A 25,204-nucleotide genomic window follows, 5' to 3' on the forward strand; every position below is an offset into this window, starting at 1 on the left:
GAGGAGTTCATGTCAGACCAATGAATAACTGAGGATGCCTCCTAGTCCTTATGAATGAATGAATGCAATTTTCCAAAATAATTGTTTGTGTTGTTTGTTTTTTTTTTGTATATGTGATGGATATCCTATATACTGTATGTAGGGCAGGTAATGATCTCAATGGAAATCCATGATTCCATGCAGTCAAATAAAATGTAACTATATACCAGCTGTTCTTTGTAATCATCCTCCACCCTATTTTTGCTTCATCTAAATGTAGCCTTCTCCTCCTGTTATCGTGTACGTGAAAGCGTGTGGATGCTTAGGTGTGTGTGTGTGTGTGTGTGTGTGTGTGTGTGTGTGTGTGTGTGTGTGTGTGTGTGTGTGTGTGTGTGACTCTGCGTCCACAGCGGAGACTGTGAGTGCTGCCTGTGGTCCAACCCAGTGATTAGACAGAAGAGCGATGCCTCTCACTGAGCCTGTCATCTCAGGCCTAATGTTACTTCTGCAGTGGTTTGTGTGTGTCAGAGGGAGACTTATGATGATGATAAACATCAGACGGTGAGACACACCCAGACATTTACATCAGGACGATGAAGATTGTTGGCTCTTGAAAAAAAAAAAAAAGTGATTTCTCTGTAACTTGGAGGATGTTAACATTCAGTGTTATCTGATTAAACACTGATACACTGACAAATCACTGATAAGAGCATTTGGACAGCCACACAACAACAGTAGTGCATAATATACTATCAGCAGACACATTCACAGTACTCTCTGCCATCAGAACTGATACTCACATTGACCTTAGCTGGATGGGATACTGAGAGCAATAATGGAGCATGGCAGAGTACACACAGATATACATCTGGGGAGAAATTCCTCTTAATTCCTGTAGTGGCTTTTTTCTTCCTATGGCCGTGCAAACCTGCAACTGGCACATTTGTTTCACATTCCTCTCTGCATGTCTTATAGAGATTAGGAGGGAAGCAGCCTGCAAAAGTTTACCGCTAAGCTTCAGCATTAGATCTACTTCATAAATCAGATGGATCTCAGTGTTAGTGTGATGTTTTCGGGCAAAATGCTTCTTTTCCGAGAAAAACTGGCCACCTGCTAATTCTGTGCTTTCTTCTTGACATTTAGTGTTTGCGTGGTTTGAAATGATGGCAGTCCTCATGATAACAACTCTTGCTCAGTTCTGCATCTTCAGCACTCTTACAAGCAACAACCTCAAAAACACATGTTGGAGCTGCTTCAAACAATCTAATACACACTGAAATCAGCCATGGTACGGTGGCTGGGAAGTGTCAGGTGAATGCATTTACAGAAACGAACACGAATGCAAACAGGTCACAACACGAATGCAAACCGGCCACAAAGGAAGTGTTTCCGACGGACCGGTATTACAGTCGGACGGGTATTATGATATGATAGCCTGATGTGAAAAATATAAGAGTATCCTAATCAACTTTCACTTACTTTCATACGCGTTTCGATGTCTTCTTCTTGTTCTTAACTGTTCTGGTGGGTTAAAAATATCCGCCAGAAACGTGTCCGTCTGTAATACCGGTCCGTCGGAAACACTTCCGTTGCGGAAACCCGGTGGCCGGGAAGTGTCAGGTGAATGCATTTAAAGAAATGAACACAAATGCAAAAAGGTCACAACACGAATGCAAAATGGCTACAACGGAAGTGTAGCGTTTGTATGAAGATGTCATCCCATAAATATGCTCTCACTTATGACACCTGTCAGATCTGATCCGTGTACAGAGAAGATGGGTCACTTTCTGTTGTTGACATGAAGCCGTGCACATGTTTACCACTATCTGCCTTTAACTTTCATTGTCATCTCAGTCCAGACACAACAGCCGACAAGGAGACCTTGAAGTCCCCTCTATTCCGCCCATGCACTGTTTGTGGCTGACTAATGAGAGAAAAAACATCTAATTAGGTAATACCACACTTACTTTTGAACCATTCAGGGATCGGTTTGGAGAGACACATTTACGAGGAAAGGCTGAAAGAACAAGCGGCTCCTCAGTGGGAGTTAAAGCTATTACCAGTCTCTAAAGAAAGACACAAACAGGTAATAAAACAACCACAGAAAGAGAAGAGGAGGGAAACTTGAGAGTTTAAGTGAGGCAGTGTTTAATTCCTCATTACAAAGGTGACAAGGGACGACTGTGTTAAAAACAAGCTTGTGCCAAAAGATTAACATTCTCTAAATACGTCAATGAAATATCCAAAAACAGCAACTTTACTTACTTGAATTTGATTCTGGTGTTTACAAGTTGTATAAAAGTCACTTTTTAAGAGACAAATAATACTGAGAAAAACAGTTGGTTTGGGAGTTGTACATATGGTTCACATATTTCACAGAATGCATAACATGAGAATGCAAAAAAAAAAAAAAAAGTCAGTTTTCAGCTGTGAGCTTTTCTTTCCCTTATGCTGACGTCAAAGCATCTATCAAGTTTGACATTAAAGGGAAAAAAAAGCATGGTCACTAAACTTGTCAAGAAGACTGATGTGAATCCTGTTCCAAACACTCACTCACTTTATGCATCCAGGTTATATAAGCGGTTTTCTCTTGTGTGGGAACGTTATCTATCTGTTACAAGAAGAACGCTGCTGCACACGGGATTTCTGAATGAGGTCTGTGTCACTGAATGACAGGCTTGCTGTGACTCTGTAGAAGAGCTCCTTCAGTCTCAGGTCTAACATCGAGCTCAACTCCTGCAGAGGATGCAAGCTTGCATGCATCAGTGTGGTGAGGAAACATGCAGACACAGTTGGCATGATTACTTTTACACCTGTAGCTTACCAAAGTTCACATGTGAACAACTTAGTTTATCAAAATCAAATGGGATGATTAGGACGGGTTAAATTCAAGGAATGAATCAATTCTATGAATGCCAGCAGCACAAACGGAGGCAATACAGGAATTAACATGATTTAGATAAATATAAGATTTAGATCAGCGATTCTCAACTTGTGGTTCGGGACCAAAAAGTAGGTCGTGGAGCTGTACTTGGTGGGTCACGGACAGCTGGTCTTTCTTACTGCAGGGTGAGCCCAAACACCTCGCTCCAATTTGATGACGCGTTCCCACTTTGATGACAAATTTGAAGCGGCACCGAGCTGGAGAAGCCACGCCTCCAGGAAGCTCTCTGCCGTGATTGACATGCAAACAGACTCGCCCACGAAGGTGAGCATGTCAGCGTCCTTCACACAGTGCTCTGTATGTATTTTCTACAGTCTATGTATGTACCGGTGAACGCCCCGCCCCCACGCTATGTCTCGTAATATAAAGCAACATGAGCTCTGCTAAGGAGTGGGTGGGAGGAGGGCGGGCCGTCCTCTGGCCCTATGTCAACATGTGGGGAGGAGAAAGTCAGTGTCCCGTCTATAGACACGCCCACTCATGAATATTCATAAGTAGGCCCAAATCAGCCTGTTTGTGGAGAGTTGCTCAGAAAGTGACTTTTCAGAGGCTAAAACTCTGGAAAACAGGTGAGTTTGTGAAAATAAACTTAAAATACTATGTTTTTAGAGATCTTAGAACAAATGGAGATGGGTGAAAAATAGCATCACATGGGACCTTTAAAGTCTCTCAAGTTGGACTTTCTTTTGACAGGCATGCTGTGAAATACATGTTGCACAGGAAAATATCTAGATTTATGTTTTTAAAAAGATTATATATGTGTGTGTTTTCAACAGCTATTTTGGTTGAATTCCAAAAAAACGTGGGTCACAATTAAATGATTGTGGCAAAATGTGGGTCCCGGAGTGAGAACAGTTGAGAACCCCTGATTTAGATCTAACATCTAACACTTTGAAAAAAAAAAAAAAATGTGTGCTGCACATTGAGAATCTCCTCTATCATCCTATGGTTGCAGCTTGAGCCGTTGCTTTGAGCTTTGCTCTTATTGAAGCATAACAGGAATGTTGTCTCAGCTTTGTTTTCCTTCAGCAGTTCAAGGAAGCTCCTGGTGGTGGATTCACCTGTGGTGGTCCTAGTTTGGGATCATCCCACCCCAACACAGTATAGGGCAGAACATCATATTTCAGCTGCACCCTGGTCCTTCTCTTCTACATGAAAGCAGGGCTCACACATTTCAAGGTTGTAACGTGAAACTCTTTTTCTAAATCTTGTTTATCTATTAGTTTCCGGTGTAGCTCAGGGTCTATTGAGACCTTTGATGTGTTTTAAGGTCAAACACACTCAGCAGCAGCTGTGTGGTAATCTGACCATCTAATTACAGACAGTCTACATTAAGCATGTTTTGTTTCAACACCTTTATCAATGTGCACATCGACATTGGGACACAACTGTTACTTCCACACAGTCAAAGCAAGACCAGTGCTTGAACTGAGTCCTAATTTATATCAAAGAAGTGCTACAGACACAAAAGAACAGGAGGGATGGAAAGGGGCGATCCACTCAGCTTCTGCAAACCAAAGTGAATACAGTCCTTTTCAATGGAATCTGGGTAAATGATGTTGCACAGCAAGGGGTGACATTGAAGCTCAGCGTGAGTGTGTGCATTTGTGTGTACATTCCTTCACCCTGACCTCAGTGTGACTGTGTGAGCATCAGAGGCGTCTGCTCTGGCCTCAGAGCTCGTCTGATGTCTTTGGGTGTGTATCACATGGGACGAACCATTTAAGATCCGGAAGGAGTGAATCAGGCTTAAAAATTCTAATTTTATTCCTGAAATTACACCAGCTCATATATGTCCTTTATGCTGCTGCTGTGGCTATTTTTGATGGACATAAGAGAATCCAATTCATGCAAACTCCATTTGGGTTTTTATTATCTCTGCCAATGAGGTTTTTTTTAATTTATTGTTTGTGAACAGTCTAACTCCAAAACTAATAGACTTTGATTCATTTTAGGACATCTGAAATGGGATAAGGAACAAGTGATGAATATACATTTTGGAGGGGATCCAGATCAATATACTGATTCTGAATCAGAAAAAAAACAAAAAAAAAAACAATGGCTGTGTTCGAAATGGCATACTAACGTACTACTGTACTAAATCTGACGTCAAAATGAGTAGGTAATGCATTGCAATTCGATAGTATGGAAAGATTGAGTATGCAAGAAATACCCGGATGTATACTATATCAGGACATTATGCACGGTGGGCACACTACTCATACTAAACCGCCCCATGATGCATTGCGAGCGGAACGTATAATCTTCCATCAAGCTAAAAGTCAAACATACCAGTTTCAAAACAAAAGCATCTCTTCTTGTCGTCCATTAGTTTTTAACACCTTTGTAAATAGGGCTTTTGTTTTGAAGTTAACCGAAAGTTTAGTCAGTGATACAATCGCGGGTCTCTGAAAATCTCAGAAATGTCGGCATGAAATGTGTTTCCGTGAGTTTTATGGATCAAATGACAACATGATGATATTCTACTTGGTCACTTTCTCGCTTAATATATTTTCAGAACTTTCAAAGGTGGCGAATTAACATATTTAGCCTCGGCGTGCTTCAGGTTTTTGTCATTGTAGGTTCAAAATGCATCTTGGGAAACTTGGAAGTATAAGTCATGGGAATGATCAATCCTAATTATACTAATAGTAGACAGGTGTGTAGTACGTTAGTATGCAATTTCAAACGCAGCAAATGATTCCCTATGTTCAGCTCTTTAAGCTGGTTTTACAGCACCTCCTGCTGCTGACTTTGCACCTTTAATGTGCGATTGATGTCGAGACCATAATCAGAATGACTGAGAATATCTGGCAAAGAGAATTTTTGGAGCTTGTCACTAGTTTGTGTTCTCTAAAGGCTCTAGTCTGTGTATTCATCATCATCCAACCTGTCATAAGATTAAAACAGGTGCCTTTAGCAGCTCTCTGGTGACCTCCAGTGGACAATCTGTAGTTACACCAGCTATGAGAAGTTCTTTTGAGATCAGGGGTGTTTAAACTCATTTTAGTTTAGGGGCCAAATACAAAGTGGTTTGAGTTTAAGTGGGCCGCAGATTTAAGGCTGGAAAACAAGCAATTTCAACAACAATTTCCCCTAGTTTGCACTTCGACATATAAATGACAAAGTATCTAAGGCACCGACAATATCCAAGCAATAAGTGACATATTAGTCCCTGCAGAATTTTCTCTTTTACACTTGATTGATTTGGTGACAATTTTAGGAAAATTGAGTCCTACGAACAATTTGACATTTAAAATGACTGCAGTCATGATAAAAGCAAGGAAAATTTCAATTCTCCAAACATTGTGAAGTTTAATTGAATTAGTGCTGAGATAAACAACTGAATTATTTGGTAATTTACGCAATAATTCATCTTTTTTCCATCTTTTACTTCCTCCTGCGGGCCAAATTAGATGATCTTAAGGGCTGGATTTGGCCCCCGGACCTTGAGTTTGACGTGTTTTAGATAGTAAAACCGAAAGCAGCAGTACAGGATTAGTGGCTGTGCACCGTTATTCATTTAAGAGTTTACTGAAGTGTGCAACAGTTAAGTAAATACAAATTTAACGTCTCTGACTGACCAAAAACAACAAACTTTAGTTTACAAGGGATATCTAATGTGTTTTTAAGCAGTTCCCAATTTTATTGACATAATGGAAACCATGTTATCATTTTCTTCCAATTTTTTAATAAACTCAAGACTACAGCTTCTTGTCTGAAACAGCCACTGGATGGCAGCAGTGCAATCCCCATTTCTCCTGAAATATCAATCATAAGTAATTTAACATTAAGAATGCTGTATGATAAGTGTAAGCTTCCATGTGGTAAACTGGTTACCTGTTGGTCAAAACATTTATCACTTCTGCTTAAATGCTGAACAATTATAAATGAAGTGTTGGTTACAGCAGAATCACTGTGTACAGCATAATGATGAAAAACAGCTTTTATTGTAGCATCCTCTATGATCGCAACAGGACTTCTCACAAAGCCATTTAACTGATACTAAAAAAAAAAAGAAAAAAAATAACTCATTTTAAATTTATCACCTGTAACAGACAAAATCAACATTAATTTCAGGCAAAAACACAAGCAACCATAAATGAAAAATGCAATAAATTACAGCATTTACTACAAATCTCTACAGGTAGTGAATTCTCCAAAATTTGATTTTTAAAGCAAAACCTTCATTGTTTTATTTTAAGCAGCAAGAAAAAAAAAACTCACTTAAGTATACAATAAAGAGCAGACTAATGGAATTAGGTCCACAATGCCGGTTGTCTAATATCCCACTTTATTACTGTCACATCGGCAAATTCACACATAACACTAACAAATTCTAGGCTTTGTGATCATCATGGAACAGTAAGTCACTAGAAAACAAAACGTGAGGATTGTGATAAAAATGAAGAGATAAGATCATGCCTACATCAAACACAATGTACAAAATCAATAGAGGATTTCAATATCGTCTGCCAAAAGCTCCGCTCTGCATCCCGCCCGGCATCATCTGGTTCTGTCTGTTTAAGGCTCCGGAGAGAGACTGTGTGGTTCCTGTGTTGATATAACCCCCACGGCTGGTGACACACACACACACACACACACGCACACAAAGATAAAGTCTAAAGTACAAAGAAACACTACATGATGGCATTAGCTTAAACACAGATCACATATTTACCCTGACATTCCTCCACGTCCCATGTGGCTCTGCCCTGGGATTGCACCGTCTCTGTCTGAAAACGTACAGCAAACAATGCAAAAACACATTAAATACTTAAACACCAACTGTATATGTATAGACCAATGTCAGTGACCAGCAACATGGCAGCTGCGTCTCCCTAAAGACCAGGTTTCATCTCCTCCTGACTAAACCTTTAGTATTAGAAATGATCTCTTGACAAAGCTTGCAGTAAATTTCCTGGCTGAATTGATAAAACCCTGAAGTCAAATGTAACTGGTTGTGATGGAAACAAATGTTGAATGGCCTTACTCTGCCAGGATCGATCTCCATCCATCTTACGACCTGAGTCCCAGTCACGACCGCCTTCCCTGAGTGACCAACATTAAAGAAAGAAATAGAAATGAGGGCTTATTGTAGTTCAGCTTTTTGGGATTTTTCACAGAGTAAAAGTTTAGTCAGTACACGTGTTTTTTTGGGAGGGAGTCGGACATTGTTTTGCCTCGTCCCAGCTCAGCATGATGCTCACCTTGAGTTTATACGCTTGTCATAACCTCCGCCCCACGAGTCTCGTCCATGTCTGTCTGAACGCTCCGAAAACAGCTGGGAAAAAATAAATAATTAAACTCCTAGAACAGATAAAGGGTTCCTGTAGAAATCAGCCATCCTAATTTAATACTTTCTAATGTCAGTTTAAGTCATTAGCAGTAAATGCAAAAAGAGGATTACTCTTACAAAAGTCCATGATGCCACATTTGTGTTTTCTTATCTATATTTCACATTCTTAAACTGCATTTCCAACAGTTCTTCACTGCTAATGGGGTTCCCTGCTTCCATATACAAACACCCCGAGATCTTCTCTAAATGTCAATCAACTCTAGAAACAATTTAGAAACTTATCTGCCTATTTGGGAAACCAACAAATAAACTCCAGTAAAGAATGAGCAGTGGAATGACTTCAATCCTTTATCTACAGAAGGATTTTCTTTTGACTTACTAATGTGAAACAAACTTATTGACTGTTAATGCCAAGATCAAGGCTTTAGTTTTCACTAAATCCATTAAATGATGTTGCCTGACCATACAAGTAACAACAATTACAAGGTATCTCCAAGGTTTTAATCTTAATCATTAGTTATAATCTAATTTTAACCTCTTGTAGTTGAAATTATATTTAATTATTTAATTTTGACCTCTTTAAGGTTTAGCTAAACTTTTTTTTAATGCTTTATTCAAATAAACAAAAAAATAAACCGAGACCTTGTCTCTGAGACTAAAAGAGCAACAAATAGAGTGATACAACTCTTACCTGACCATCTCTGTCTCCGCCCACTCCTCGTCCATCTCTCCTGTCCATCACATCCCCAGGCAGTCGAGTTCGGTCTCTGTTATCAAAGTCTTGGTAACGGCCATAGCGGTCGTCCATGGCCACGCGCTTCTCAGGCCAGTCATCCTTCCTAAAAATCAACCAACAAATGTTACTCACTGACCACGTGTGTTTCAGTAAAGGTGTCACAGAACGTCTATAATCACCTTCCATCCATGTCGTATGGCCTCTTCATGGGGGGTCGTCTTTCCTGCTCGTATCGCAGCTGCTCCTGCTGACGTCGGAGCTCCTCGCGCTCCCTGAGAATCCGCTCCTGTTCGCGCCGCCTCTCGTACTCAATACGAAGTCTTTCACGCTCCAGGAACTGGCGCTCTATGCGGTCTGTTTCTAGGCGCTGCTTCTCCACCTGAGGGGAGGATCAGAGTGAAAAATCCATCCGGAAATGATGATATAAGTACAGCTAAGTACAGTAATCTGAAGCATGTCTGAATCTAACAAAGGAACAGAATAAGCCATATTGTTAATCACTTTCATTGCATTTTGTAATGTTACGTTACTCAGCAAACTAAGCACACCACAAAAGATTCTGGTAATTTTCCTTGATGAAGGAAAGCACAATATCTTTAAAAAAAATGGGGAATGGTTCCATTGTGTCCCAGGGAGCTACAACAGGAAAAACTGAAACATTTTAAATAAACAGGATGTGTTTTTTTTCACCCCAATAGAAGAGCGAAGAACAACGTGTTATTTGTGTAGAGATATATTAGGAGACAGTACCTCCAACCAGCGTCTCTTCCTCAACATGTTGTTCCTCTCCTCTCGCTCTCGGAAGAGTCGGATCCGCTCTCGCTCACGATCAGGACGGCTGTTGCGATCACTAAGGGAGGACGGAGGAAGATCAACGACTTAATATAATCATTAAAATCCATGTAAAGCAGAAAAAAGAAAAAAAAAGCGTGTTAAAGAGTTTGTCACACCACAGAAATATGTCATTGACCACTGATCCAAATTTGAAAAATGAAAAAAATTGCTAAGTATATAAAATTAGGTCTCAAAATCATGTAAAACAAGCAGTTCTCTCTGCCCTGAGACACTGGGGGCGTGTCAATTAGAGGCGCTGGAACCACCTCCTTTACTAAATCATAAATGATAAAATATCACACGTTCCTAGTCCTAATGCCCTGCCCACATTGTGCCATTAAAGACTGCTCAAATGGCACTTATGCAGTTGTGAATTGGAAACAGGAGAAATGCAATGTACTGTATATGGTTGTAATTACGATATAGCATTGTTTGTATCGTATATGTTGGTCAAAAACTATTGAAGCTATTGACCATTTTTGGCCTAATATGTCCAATATCCAACTAACTTCAAAACAGTTTGTTTTTTTGTGCATTGTTTCAGTTAAATACTCTTCAATGTTAATATATATATATACACACACACACACACACAAGAACGACTGCAGTCATTTTCCCCGCCCATCTGTCAAAAACATCCCAAAAGGGATTAAAGGCCAGTTTCAGACGGTCTTAACCCAGCAAGTCTGAACCATCAAACCCTGAAAAAACCCGGAAATTTTAGATTCAGACCAATATAATTCGATAATCTAATCCCATTTTTTGCTGATATCGGACCTATATCAATATGGGATTGGGACATCCTTATCTTATTGATTGTTTTAATCAGCATCCTTACGGGACTCTGCGTCGCTCCATCTCTCTCATCTCTCTTTCACGTTGATGCTGCCTCTCTCGCTCCCTCTGCTCCTTGATTTGGTCAAAAGACAGGATTTCCCTCGATTCTTTACTGGAGGACTTGCGGTCACGTGTCTTTGAACTCTGAAATTCAAAAAAATAAAAATAAAACAATTATTTGATAATGTTATATATACCAAATAGGGATTGTTTAATGAAAACAAGCTTTACCCTCTCTTTGCTTTTGACACTGATCACAGGTTCTCCTTTTGATTTGTCCATAACAACAGTCCTCTCATTTTGCCCTGTCAGCAGGAAACAAATGAAAACACATTATGATCCAATTCAGTTATTTGCCTTCTTCTATTTGTCACATTTTAGATGGCAAAGTCTTTTTGTCTCACCCTTGCCATCAGTGCCTTCTCCCTCTGGTTTCTCATCTTTACCCTCAGCCCTGAGCAAAAGATTCAATACCAGTCAATATTAAAAATGTAACAATATTTATTGCCTGCATTGTTATCACACATATAAAAGATGTGTTTATAGGAAACTATTGCTTTAAGCCTTTTTTATCAATAGTTCTTACTTGGAGTCTGTCGATTGTCTCCTGTCCTCAGGGCCCTTCTTAGGGTCGCTTTTGTCTGCTGGCTTTTTCCCTGCAGGCTCATTTTTAGCCTGCAATTTTTACACAAGAATATTTTTGAGTAGATGATACACGTCTTTCAATAATACAGAATAAAATAAGTTGCTACTAAACTCTGTACACCCCAGAAATGTGTTTTGCTTTTCTTTGCAATAGGGAATACCCAAAACAGTGGCTGCTTTTGTTTAATTATACAGCACCACATTTTAAGTCATTTATGGTTACCGAGCCTGTAGAACTAGTCTAATGCTTGTCCTTTTATGCAAATATCTCTACAAGCTAATGTATAAAATGGTGAAAAAAGTGCCAAGTATTTTACTTAAATCCTTTTATATGCTGATAAAAGATCTGCATTCATGAAAACCTTAACTACATGAAGACTTCTTTATAGAAACTCCTGTAATTAGTCTCTAAGTCCATGTGTCCCATTCAGTGCACTTAAAGCTGCAAATTTAGCATTAATACCGAGAAGCTTGTTTTTTTAACATATGTTTGGGATCCAAACTTTGATTCCAAAAGCTGTTGTCAGACCCAGTGGTGCTGAATTTTCAGAAAATGCTTATTTTTTTGGAAAAAAAAGAACAATTCCTTCACCCGCTCCACAGAGATCATCCGCCCATGCAGCTCAGTCCTGTGCAGGTGGCTGATGCAGTTGGTGGCCTCATCAGTGGATGACATGGTGACAAATCCATAGCAACGAGCTCCTGGACTTTTAGCATTAGTCACAACTTTAGCTCCAATGACCTGCAATAAGTAAATAAGTATAAATCATTGATTGCAATTGTCCAGGTGAAATACAGCGTTCACGTCTGAATAGACAAACCTTGCCGTATTTGCTGAAGAGTGTCTTCAGATCAGTTGCTCTTGTTGTGGAAGCAAGGCCGCTGACCCACAAATTTTTACTACTGCTTGCTGCAGCACCATCTTCAGCAGCTAAACACACAAAACCATTTATGGCCACTGGGGGAAAAAAGTCCTTCCAGTTAAAAATGTTTTTTTTTTTTTTTTTTTTACTTTTCTCACCCTTTTCCTCTTTCGACTCTGCCTTTGTATCTTGTTCCTCAGTGCTAAGGATAGGAAAAGGAGAAACCCGTAAGGATCCAGAATCTGGAACCTGTAGGAAAAATCTTTTTTCTTTTCTTTAGTGGTTTTATGCATTTTAACACTAATCAATCCATCATGTCCCATGATATGCTTAAGATTGAAAGACAAACCCTTAAGAAGGGATAGGCGAGTGAAGTAAACGGTGAAATGCACCCATTTTACCTTCAAAGGAAGAATCCAATTTTTGCTATAGCACAAAGGGGCCAATGCAACAGAGATAACCACTGTGGTTTCTAAGATACAGAATGCAACAAACCTTTTTTTCTGATCATCGCCCTCTACTGAGGACTCTTTGAGTGTCGAGGCTGAATCCACAGCAGCTTTCTCTTCCATCTTCTCATCCTCCTCACCCTTCTTAGACCCCGTTTCTGAACTTACGGTTTCACCCGTGCTGCCCTGTTCGCTTACACTAACAGCCTGCGAGAGTTTTTTTTCACCATCAACAGTCTCTTCTGGGACATCCTTGGCATCCCCGTCCTCATTGGTGGTGTTGGTCTCCACAACATCCCCGTCGCTGGCCACTTCTCCTGAGGTAGGTATGGTGGACACACTGTTTGCCTCTCCGGTGGTGGCGCCCTGCTCTTCTTCTGTGCTCCTCTCGTGGCTCGCGTGGTCATCTTCGTAAAGCGGCTCAGATAAACAAGACCCGGCTACTTTGTCATTTTCTACGGATTTAACAGGAATAGAATGGCACAGAGTTTAATCACTTCTGAAACACATCAATGGTAAAGGAGGAACTGGAAAGTCCTGGATTAGGAACCTTGTGACCCCTGCTGTGAGCTCTTTAAGCATTAACGTGATCACCCTAATGAGAGACTGGAAGAGGACCCAAAGGCTGGAGGGCAACCAAGTAACTACAGGTGCTAAAGCTCAGTTCTCAAGCTCAACAAGTTCACTCTGTTCACCTGATAGCCAGCAGACAAAGAGTTCAACGCAGAAGAGTGCCACAAAATCAGCATTGTGGGCAAAAGTCACAGCAGCCAGTCTTCTTCCAGCTTTTACTAAGTCCATGTGCATTCTGCAGGAGTTCTTTTCAGTCCAGTAACTTCACATCCAGTTGTTTTCTTTAAAGTCTTTAAAAAGTTATCAGAGTTGATCAATCAGTCTTGAGGAAATCTTCTTTAGCTTCATCTTCTGTGGCAACCTAGAAATACCTGCAACAGCTTAAAGCCCCCGACCGTAGAATGCAATTGCTTTCACTGTGCATCAATTTGTTAACCACTCTCACTTAATCAGGTGACAAAAACAGTTTACACTGATCGGACTCTTATGATGAAACCATCGTCAGTGGTTAGCCATATTTCTGCACAAAGAGAGCAATTTCCTTTGGACTTCCAGTCTCTCTTTCTGATTGAAATTAAACAGTCTGTTTGCACTTCCAAGCTCAACACCTAAAACCTTTGGAGAACTTTGCTCTACGGTACCTGTGTTTTCATTCGTCTCATCTGCATCCAGATCATGAGCCTTAAAGACAAAATATATTTAAAAAAATTAGGTTTGAAGAACCTTTAGATGATTTTTCATCACAATTAGTTTAAATCATACCACATTTTCTGATGAATAGGTCATATTTTCATCTTTGTCCATAAGCTCAGCATCTTCCATCTGTTAAAATACAGAGAAGAATGTTAGACGCTGTTGACTTACACATATGAGGCAAGGTTCTATGTTAAGCAATCACCTCTGGTCCTCTTCCATCATCCAAATCAAATCCCCTGTAATCATCGTCATCTAAAATGGCTTCATCTCTGTAAAAATTGTCAGATTCTTCCTCAAGATCCTCTGCTGCCATTTCAACGTCATTCTCAGTCTCATCCACAACACTCATTTGCAGGATGTCCATCTCTTGCACGTTGTCATGTTCCTCCCGGGTGTCCTGAAGAAGCAACAACAAAATAACACTTGTTAAACATTTGAAGTCCTACTGCTGCAAATGTTCCTTTAAAGTGTAAGAGCCTCATCGTTGCTTGCCTCTTTTTTGCTTTCCTCAACGTTGCTTTCCTCAATGTTGCTGTCCTCAACGTTGCTTTCCTCGATATTACTATCCTCAATGTTGCTGTCCTCAGGCTCCCCATTGTCTGGCTTGTTTTCTGCACAACGGAAGCTTACTTCAGACAAGGTCTTTTTTTGGGAGGTCTGACAATTTATTCAAATGTGAAATACATCAGATACATTAGTCATTTTGCAAAAGGACAACAGATCGAATATTTAACATTTTATCAACACGACATGAATGTAAAACATTATTGAAAAATAATTCAAATCAAGAGAATTTCCCAGACCTGCATATGTTTACATTTTAATAACATAGTAACATAATTGACGAGGACTCACAAACATCCGTGTTGTCACACAAGAGATTAGAGCTACTATCTTTACCAGGGAGCAAATATTTATTAATGGTTATTGTTTTCTGGAGTTTAATAGGGCTTTATTTACTGGTGAGTAGTTCCTACTGCATATTCATAAGTTTATAAATATTGTATCATTGTGCATAGTTCCTGTTATAAACATGAACGAAAGCTACATCTGATTGAGGTAACCTTTTAAATAATAAATAAAATAAATAAATAAGAAGAATGGATTTACGAGCAGTAGGAAATAATCGCTTGTAAAACCCAATAAAACTCTGTAAACCAATAACCAGGAATAAATATTTGCTCCCTGGTAAAAGATAGTATCTCTAACAAATGGTACAATGATAAACTTGGTGATATTGAAACCTGTGCACGCAGTCTCCAGGTTTTAGTATCACCCTTCTCACACACACAGTACCTTTAGCACCACGTTTGGGTGTCACACTAGCTTTCTTTGGCACTGTTTCCTGGGTGACGCTGATCTCATCTGGATCCCCTCCTTCTTCCACAATTGCCTGTTTGAGCAAAGCAGTAAAAGCTAGATGGTTCAAGTCAAATTTACAACAGCAATGTGCTTAATGAGCATTTATGATTCAATATTAACCAGCTAGCATAGCGCATTAGCACACCCTTCAGGTCAACAGGCCTCTGCAGCAAACTAGCATAAAGATAGGCAGCTTTGGTAATTAAGTAAATCTCACAACGTTCATTGCAAACAGTTATTATCAATACCATTTCTGTGTGTAGTAGACTACAGTGCAAACCTTTTTTAAACGGTCAGATAGCACACTCTTGACGCCCGTGGTGTCCAGGTTTCGTTTCTTCAGCTCGGCCTTTAGGTCGATGACTCTGAGCTCCGAAAGCCTGCGGACCGCCAGGACCTCCGCCTCCGCTGTAGAGTTGGCCATTAGTTTGCTTCGTGGATACTCCTAATTCTGGAATCCAAACGCACACTGTAAAACCTTGTCTTATGCGCTGTGAAGGAAATCACCTCGACGCTTCTATAAGCACCAGCAGCTTCAAAATGGCGAAGAAGCGGTGTAACGTCTTTGGACATGCGCAGTAGGGTGATAGTGCCGCCACAGGTAAAGCCCTGTACTACACGTAAACACAGGCGCTTTAAACACATTTTAAAAGCACACCTTTTGCGATATTGGTGCAATATTAAAGCCATGGTTACAAAAGTATCAATAAATTACACTTCATTTTTTTTCTTCAAACTTTATTCAAAAATATAAAACAGTACAGCACAAATATTGCAATAATAACAGCCAGGGGGACAAACATACAGAGGTACAGCTTCAGAGTAAAACATTGTACAAAAATATTGAAGAGAACACATAAATCAAAAATCTTAATGGCTTTCATATTAGTGGAGTGTTTGATGGTTTTCATATCTTGCTTGACTTCATTTTCAAAAATAGAAAGCAGCGGTTTCTGTTTTGTATATTAACATTTGTGAAAATGCCATTTAGTGAAAAGTATAATAAGGTTAATGTTACAGAATTGTAACATTGGGCGGGGGCCTTGGCTCCTCTGCTGGGGTCTCGGGCGGGGGGCTCTCTGGGCCCTTCCCTCGGGGGGTTGGGTGCTTGGGTGTGGGTGGGTGGGGGGGCTGGATGCTGGCGGGGGGGCTTGGAGTTGGGGGTTGGGGTCGGTGGGGGGATGCGCTGGGTGCTCGGCTGCTTGGGGCTTCCTCGGATGTGTGTGTGGGGGGGCGGTGGCTGCCTCTCGGCCTGGGATCTTGGGGGCATCTGGGGGGTTGCTCGGCCGCGGGGGGGGGGGGGGGGGGTTGCCTGGGGCTCCCTGGCCCCCGCTCTTTCTGCTGGCCTGGCTGCATCTGCGGGCCCAAGGCAGTTCCTGGGTCCTTCCCCCTCCCCCTCCACTTAGGTGTAACACTGCTCTCCCTTTTTATATCCTCCCTATAATAAAAGATTTCTTACCCTTCCTTAGGGAGGGCTGGTGATGGTCACAATTAAGCAATAAAATAAATCAATGTATTTTATTGCAATAACAAAATATGCGTTGCTGTCTCATAATGATTGCACTTCCTGTGGTGTTGACCTTTGACAGCATGTGCAGACAAGTAGAAAAAAAAAAAAAAAAGCACAAGAAGAAGTTAGATTCATAGTTAATGTGGAAAGTTACACATTTTTAAATCAGTTACATTTTTTGTCTATTAATGTAAAGCAAATTATGATGCACTTGTTTGTAAGAAATGTGTTAAACAGATTGATTTGACATGTAAATGGTGCATGTCACTAAAAATGTATTTGGTATTATTTACTTGGCTGTGTGGCAGACATTTAGCTGGCAACAAGAGGTTTGGGGGCATCTAATAATTCTGGGCTGTTTGTTTCCTCTGGTGTATTAGTGATGGTTAGAGCCTCTCCTGAGGTCAATCCGTCTCCAAGGGAGGAACATTCAGGAACATTGAAGGAGTCGAGGGTGAAAGACGAAGAGCCAGAGTTGGTTTCAAACGCCTTGAGTTCATGAAGTTTGAGTTTGGCGACGAGTGGTTTGCCGACTGTCACCAGCTGCCTCTCCTGTATTTCATCATCCACATCAGAGTAAGTGTAATGGAGACACACGGTGAACGTTAGCTCCTTCTGTAACACACAGGAACAGAGGGAAATGTTCGCAAATGTATCACAGTCCAATATTCATCTCATGAAATCCAATCAAAGTGTATGAGACTTCAATATTTTCATAGCACATGTGTAAAACACAAAGCTCGGGGGCTAAATCCGGCCGTTTAGAGTATCCAATTTGGCCCGCAGTAGAAAGTAAAAATGCAGAGAAACCATGAATTATTGTTTAAATTACCAACTTATTCAGTTGTAGATATCCTAGCTCCTCCAAATACACAAACTCAATGGCACTCCACAATATTTGCAGGGCTCACGGTTTTCCCATGCTTTTATCACATGATGGCAGTCATTTCTAATCTCATATTGTTGAAAAATGTTCCAAAGTTCTGCATTTTTATTTACATTTTCACTCAAGTTTTGCCCAAATTAAATAAAAATTCTTCGAAAGATCAAGGGAATTGAAGTGAAGATCCTGTAGGGACTGATATCTGTCACAGTGTTGCTGATTGCCTGGATATTGTCCCTGCCTCACATACTTATTTACGTGTTGGATTGCTTGTGTTTCCCGCCAATATTCTGCGGCACACATGAGATCAAACTGCTCTGTTTGACAAATACATTTTGACAAATCGACAGCTATAAGTAGGTGATCATATATCTTCGACTGTCAAACCAGACACTCAAAGTGCTGAAAATTAAAAACCAAAAGCTAAAGAAGGTGTGACCTTTAATCTCTGCAGGCTGCTGACACGTGTGTATAGAACAGAACTCTCTGATGGAGGAAGGTTCCCCTCTATCATTAACAAACTGCCTGCTTCCAGCAAAGTCTCCTGGTTACTCTTCTTCAGGTCGACATCCACATCCTGCCAAAGAAATAGGAAAATTAATGTATTAGTGGGAGTGCATGTGTGTGTCTGCGTTTACAAAAGACAAAATGTATTTGAATTAGGTCACTGTATATAGATTGATTCCATATCACATCACATTACAATAAGGGCACATCAGGTTTTATTTGCTTACTTTTCAGTCTTTTGAACGTATCCTGGTGGAAGCGACCTTTGCTGAGGGAGGGGCAGCTCTGGATCATATACTCTAAGTATCTCGTAGCTTGTGTTTTATTATAAATTGAACCAAACTACAATTGTAATCATGATAATTCAAGCCTACCTTTCACTAACACGCTACACTGTTGTGGGCTAACTTAAGGATACATTTAAAACTCAAGTTTATTTACATAACCCCAGTTCTCTGAGTATTATGAGTGAGATGTCACATTATGGGATGCACGCCCCTGCTTCAGCCCTCAGAAGCAACAATCGTATTACGCCAATCCTGATTGGCTAGTGAAACGTATCCGTCCGCTGCAGGTAGTGCCTACCATAAGTAGCGCAGGCTTACGGTACTACGCCATTCAAAGTAAGCACCTCTTCTCACTCCCCCAAGCAAGAAGGGTTGTCTGGTGAGCCGTAAACTGGTGTGTTAATCGTCCGGAAGCTCGACAGCCAAAGTGGGGCATCGAGGCAGTTAAATCGAGCCGTTAACTGGTGTGTTAACCATCCAGGAAAGCTCGACAGGCATGGTGGGGCGTCGAGGGCAGTGCTAAACCGAGCGCAGAGACAAGGTTAGTCTGGTGTGACTGAGGAACAAGTGCCGGACTAACAGCGCCCAGCGACGGAGGCTAAAAAAGGTTTGACTGCAGACAGTTGAGCCACTAGTGGACACGAAATATGCTCCGAGTGAGAACTACTCATGGTAGGTGGCACTACCTGCGGCGGACGGATACGTTTCACTAGCCAATCAGGATTGGCGTAATGACATTGTTGCTTCTGAGAATTGCATCAAGGGCGTACATCCCATAGTGAGACATCAAATGAAGATTATGAAAGTGAACAAGTAGGGCGTTACCTCCTTAGGACCAGAGCTGAAGCCCTCTGATAGTAACACAATCAAGTACATTTGATAATAAATAGTGTACTGACAAACAAACCTCTGGAAAATCAGTAAGCTGAGCAGAGCAGAATGAGATTTCTTCTAGTTTCTCAAGTATGCGAGAGTAAATAACCATGACATTGGAGAATTCTGCAGCAAACCCAAGCTGAACTTTTACTCCACATTCAAACTGAAGGGACTGGATCAGCGGCAGGTCTATGAAAAAATAATTTAAGGTTGGTGAGATAAGAATATGATCAGAAATTATTACAACCCCATTAATGTCCTTTAATAATTGACTTAGTAGTTTTCAAAACTGTACCATGAGCTTTGGCCCAGTTCTGGTTTCGTGCTGAATAGGAAGTAGGACAATATGTGATCTGTATACGATCAGTAAGAGAACGTCTTTCAGAGAGATTACTGCGCAGCTCCAAAGCCTGTCTTCCTTGTGTGATCTTACAACGACCCATATCTAGAAAAATAAACAACATTTATATATCATGATTAATTAGCCACTAAATCAATTCCAGCTTCACTTCCTCCTGCCACACGAGTCTAGATAATGTATGTAAGTATGTCTTCATTGGCTAACAGAGTGGACAGTTGGTGTAACTTGGTTTATTGTGTTTGCTTTACCTTCAGCAACTCTGTCAAGCATAACAGTCACCTTCTCATCTTCACTAACTCGCTGCTTGAGAAAGCTAATGAAGATGCCGTTTGAGATCTCCCTCTCCTCCCTCTTCACCTCATAAGCCTCAGCATCAATACATCTGAGCACAAAAGAAAGGAAATTGTTGGCAAAAAAAGAGAACTTTGTATGAAAATCCCAGATTTACACACAACTGTAGTTGGTGATGTTAAAAAACGAGTCATCTTACGTGGCGTAACCGAACACTATGTCAGCTGTCACCTTCAGCAGGCCAGGTTGTACAATGACATCATCATATGGGTTTCTAGAAGAAGAAGAAAAAAGCACTTCACAGAAAAATGCCCAGCAAACGAAAATCATTTGGACAAACTAAAGATCTCCTCCAAACCTTTTGCGACACATGTCAAGCAGAAACACGTTGAGTCCTGTTTCTTTCTCCTGCATCCTGGTCAAGATATCCTGAACACACAAGCAGTGTTCTGATGTGTAGGAGGCCGGGGCGTCAATAGGAACCATGAAACTGTTGCCGTAGTTCTCGTAGCCATGACCAGAAAAATATAGCAGCCCTGCAGAACCAATACAATAATATTCTAATAATCCCTTTGATTACAGAGCAAAACAGATTTCCATCTAAACTTCAATTACCTTCAATTTAATATCAAGCATGTATTTATTTGTTCATTTATTCAAACTGAGTGCCTTTGAGGAATAGACTGATGTATTTACTCCCTGGCGCTACATCCTCATCTGTTTGCCATGGTGAGTCTACTTTGGTTTTTTTTTTCAGTTTTCTGGTTTTCCACCGGTCCAAAAACATGTATCTTTTTATCTACAATTTCTACATTAACAGTTGGAGTGAAAGTGTAAGTTGAGTCAAAATGCATTTAATACTTTCGATGTAATCCTGCTAATAGGCAAACAAATAAACAAACTCCAGTAAAAATACATGAATAGGATGAGAAGTACCCATGTGAAAGTCCTCTAAAAAATGTTTTAAAATGACTATATAAATGAAATTTAGGTCTATTTTTTACTATTATTAAAATCTTTAAACGTATTATCTTCACTTTAAAGAATCTATTCGGCTTTGTGCTTGTTTTTTTTTAACATTGTTTATCTGGGGTTACTGTTATAGACCAACCATAGACTCCCTTGTCGAGCAGCAAAAGAAACCCAGTGACAGCCCTGTGCATTTCCTGCAAGTTGAGGTTGAGCAGGGAAACCACTTTGAAGTCCATCTGTCTGAGCAGGTTGGCCAACTCATGGACGTCAGCAATGGGAGCACTTAGCTGAGTGTGGTGATGGTAGTGCATGTTACCAATGAGGAGCGCCACTTTGTCTGTAGCTAATAAAAAAACAGATTCATTACACTCACATTATTTAACATCTATATTTACATCTGCTGATACTGGACGGTAGTTTGTTTTTGTTTACCATAGAATTCTGTGGCTGATGAGGGTGGGCTGAGGGTCTGATGCAGCGGATCAAGTTCAGCGGCTGATCTGTGGACTTCCTTTGAATCTAGGGGTACACAATAACAAAGACTGACTGTTATCTATTGCTGACTTTTAGAGTCACCATTTTTAAAGTTGGATTTTGTCGTGCAGGAAGGGCGTAGAGGCGCAAATCAAACAGCAAACATGAACAGAGGAACAACTTTTGCATCTCTTTTTAAATAATATGGAACCAGAAAAAAAAACGTTACCATAACCACGATCAATTTCCACCCAGGAGGACTCTGTTATGGAACTGGGTTCTGTTTGTAAAGTGAAAAAGAGGAACAGCTGACAGTGCAGTAGAAACAGTTTTATTGAAGCATTGAATTATCTGTTCAGTATTTACTTCTTCCCACACCATTTTGGAAATGTAAACTGAATTGCAAATCTTTTTTTTTTTTTTTTTGTTTCCTATGTTCGAAATAAATAAAAAAAATAATCAAATGAAATCTGACAGTTCTATCAAGTCACATCCATCCATAAATTCTCAGCATTATTTCCTCGTTTTATACCCATTCACCTTTTGCTTTTTAAACTCACCGACAATGACTGTTGCAGTGTCGCTCCATGCATGGTGATACAGGTTAAACACTTTACATCTGTACTGTCCTCTGTGCGCAGTGGTCACACATGGGATCTATCAAATAAAGAGGATAAAACACCAGCAGGAAACTGTAGGATATAATAATACATGATGTCATGTATGTATGAGAATTGGACCACTTTAGTCACTGATGTGAGCCCTTCTTGGTAACATAAGGCTGACATTATGCTGTCATTATGACATGACACCTATCTTTAGCATGAATAAGGTGCCATGAAGGCGCGTCATTAAGTGTCGTTCGTTACCCTAACCCTAAACCTTCGTTACCCTAGCCCCTGACCCCTAACCCTAACTAACCCCACTAGATCCCTCTACCTAACCCAAAAAAATGCCAACATAGCTCCAAAGGTGTCATAATTTAGTAAACAACACTTAATGACAGCGTAATTTCAGCCTTATGTATAAAACTTTGAGTAAAGTGTCACTGAATATTCTTTATTTTGGTTTTTTAGTTCTAAACTTCATTAAAAAACAAGGGAGTCTACCTCATTCCTGAAGGTTTACACACATTTGAAAGCTCTTCTTTACTTCAACACACCTGAATCTATTGAACGTATCACTATGAATCTCTCCAGAAAGCCTATAGAGGACAGCTGACTCCCTGAAATACGCAGGACACTATAGCCCATATGAACCACAGCTGGATAAAGAGCTGGAAAACAACTCACTTTGAGGGAGCTTGATTTATGCTGAAACATGGCCACCATGTTATGATACCACTCATATTGGGCAGGGGGGCTTGCCTCCACTTTGCATTCCAGAAACAGACTCTCGCCCTCGGATGCAGATTGAGAAAGTGGATGAAGGGTGATCCGCAGCCTACTCTCGGTGCGTGAAAAGATACTGTTGCTGCCTGACACGAAACAAACACATGATGTATATCAGGTGATGGAGACAAACCAGGACAATGAAGGATGAGAGACGGAGGTACCTGGACTGGCAACTGAAGAGTCGATCACGCTCACATGAGCCCATTGAGAGAAGATATAGTTTTCTCCATGGTTGATCCTGCAGATATAGTGACTTTGGTGGGATGGAAGTAAAGGGGACAAAACCAGGTCCTGGGAGTCCCCAGTTTTATCATGAATCTGGAAAGTGAGTAAACAGAATCACAATGAGACAAAATGACATCATAATCACAATGTATTGTATGTAATGTGAAAAAAGACCTCATCTTTGCCTCTGAACCACTGGTAGGTGAGATCAGGTGGACCACACGCTCTGCAGCTCAACTTCACTACGCTGCCCACCACTGCCTGCTGGGACTGAGGCTGCACTGTGATCTGGATCTGCACAGCCACTAAAACACACGCACGCACCCACACACACGTACACAAAGAACTTTTTGTTTTTAAACATCTTTGTAATCAAAAGGAGTTAAAAAAAAGATTTACAAGATAACTACATTCATGTAGATTTTTTATTTATTTTCATGTGAATCCATGCTTTACTAAAACCCATAAACAGCTAAATAATGTTTGACTAAACAATAAAATGAATGAATGATGGTAAAAAAAAAAACGTGTGGAAATAAAGCGCAACTGATATATTCTCTGGTACTTGTCTGTGGAGCTATTACTTAGCTCTGTACCTGCAGCTGTGAGGAACTGCACTCCTTCCTTTTGGCCAATCTTCTTCAGACAATGAAGCAGAAAGTCCAGAGAACAGGACCGATCAGCCAGCCAGGCCAGGAGGAAGCGAGCTGGGCTTCCTGCAGCACTCAGTACCTGCATGGAGCAGCTGGTTCTCTCCCTTTCACTGCAGGGAACATTTCAATGGGACACTAGTCATGTGGAACATGCCAGAATGAAGCCCCACAATATCACAACCTCCATGTTCAAACAATTTTCAAAACATTTTAATCAGATTTTTGCTCATAGACCAATAAATACATCAAAATAATATAATAAAAATAATAAACATCATAATAAAAAGAAAAAATAATCAACATTGTAAATTAAAGGAAGAGACAGAAGAAAAAAAGATTGATGAATATATAACATTAAGTTTTAAAAATGAATAAACACTAACATCACATTGAAAGGAAATGTTAGTGGAAAGCAGGAAGCAGAAGTGCAAGAGAACAAAGCACACAAAGCTATATATATATATATATATATATATATATTGTAAAATAGCTTTGCCTTTAATAAACTTACCTGCAGCCTAAACATACAGCAGTTTAAATGAATAAAATGATAAGGATAAGTAAAGAGCTTAGAGTAGTAACTTCCTGAACTAGAATATAGTGTCTTACCTGCAGCGAAATCTAGGATCATGAGCTGCCGCAGCGTTGGCGAGTTCCTTCCATCCACAGGTGGACCTATCCAACATCTTAGCCAACTTCATCAGTTCTTCCTCCCTGAGACTGCCTATGTTCATTTTTTCCACATTCATATTATATTCTATAAATTGATCCTCAACTGGTGATTTGGAAGCCAAAGTGAGAGTGAGAGTTTCAGGCAAATACCTGGACGCATAAAGAAGAGAAAGCAAAGATTGTGGTTTAAAGATGAAAGTGATTTTTTAAAGCCATCCATCCTTAAAAAAAAGGTAAAATATTTACATATACTACTGCATTACCTTTGTGTTCTGATGTACTTTTAGTTTTTGATTAAAAAAACAACTAATTGAGTTTAAAAGGGAATTGTTTGTTTAGTATTACCACCAGCTTGACATTTTTGTTTTATCTTTAAGCTTTTTAATGTTGCTATACTGTCATATACTGTGTAGCATCATCTCAGGTTTGCACGGCAATATTGTCATTAAATACATTTAAGAAAATTGAGAATGATTCTGTTTTTATGGGATGATAGTGGGTGACAAGGGCTAACCCTATTGGAATTATATTCATATATATATATATATATATATTCCATTTACGCAAGCACCAAGGTTAATACTATTCTACTGACTAACAGTTTGTATAGGAGAAAAAAAATCCTGCCTATTGTGTGCAGTCGTCACATTTAAATAATTTCAAAGGTTGTAAGTAGTATCAATCATTTTCAGTGAAATAAACATAATCACAGATATGTTAAGAGTCAGTGGATGTGGAACTTACCGAGCCACCGGTGAACATAACCTCTGAGCGACAGAGAACAAGACAGCTTTCTATGTTTAAAAAAAAAAAAAAAAAAAAAAAAGGCACCTAAAGCCATTTGTCAGCCACTCCTCCACAGTTGTGCTTCTAATTTCCTCT

The 25,204-nt window shown here is 40.1% G+C and overlaps 2 protein-coding genes across 3 annotated transcripts; both read right to left on the reverse strand.

Moving 5' to 3' along the window:
* Positions 1-7,182: 7,182 nt before the first annotated feature.
* Positions 7,183-15,794, reverse strand: safb (scaffold attachment factor B). Of its 2 annotated transcripts, none has more exons than XM_028444407.1 (21): positions 15,498-15,794; positions 15,152-15,248; positions 14,348-14,466; positions 14,058-14,252; positions 13,922-13,981; positions 13,801-13,840; positions 12,633-13,041; positions 12,296-12,339; positions 12,096-12,205; positions 11,867-12,016; positions 11,216-11,304; positions 11,034-11,083; positions 10,861-10,934; positions 10,631-10,773; positions 9,709-9,808; positions 9,138-9,337; positions 8,914-9,061; positions 8,134-8,207; positions 7,917-7,975; positions 7,605-7,659; positions 7,183-7,500 (listed from the first exon to the last, which is right to left on the reverse strand). In XM_028444407.1, the coding sequence occupies exons 1-21, from the start codon at positions 15,639-15,641 to the stop codon at positions 7,386-7,388; spliced, it is 2,475 nt and encodes an 824-aa protein (XP_028300208.1). In that variant the 5' UTR covers positions 15,642-15,794; the 3' UTR covers positions 7,183-7,385. The 2 variants fall into 2 exon arrangements, with proteins under 2 accessions (XP_028300208.1, XP_028300207.1); XM_028444406.1 differs by having other exon boundaries at positions 12,287-12,339.
* Positions 15,795-16,900: 1,106 nt separating this feature from the next.
* malt2 (MALT paracaspase 2) lies at positions 16,901-24,467 on the reverse strand. The gene is given in 17 exon segments (XM_028444408.1): positions 16,901-17,041; positions 17,043-17,342; positions 18,050-18,187; positions 19,312-19,469; positions 19,576-19,725; positions 19,890-20,023; positions 20,132-20,206; positions 20,291-20,468; positions 21,044-21,247; positions 21,337-21,423; positions 21,608-21,658; positions 21,939-22,035; positions 22,671-22,855; positions 22,934-23,090; positions 23,172-23,302; positions 23,594-23,760; positions 24,260-24,467. Coding segments are annotated over 17 exon segments (2,466 nt in total). The 5' UTR covers positions 24,400-24,467; the 3' UTR covers positions 16,901-16,927.
* Positions 24,468-25,204: the final 737 nt, after the last annotated feature.

The sequence above is a fragment of the Gouania willdenowi genome, chromosome 4 (genome assembly GCF_900634775.1).
Source record: "Gouania willdenowi chromosome 4, fGouWil2.1, whole genome shotgun sequence".
Classification (NCBI taxonomy): Eukaryota; Metazoa; Chordata; class Actinopteri; order Blenniiformes; family Gobiesocidae; genus Gouania; species Gouania willdenowi.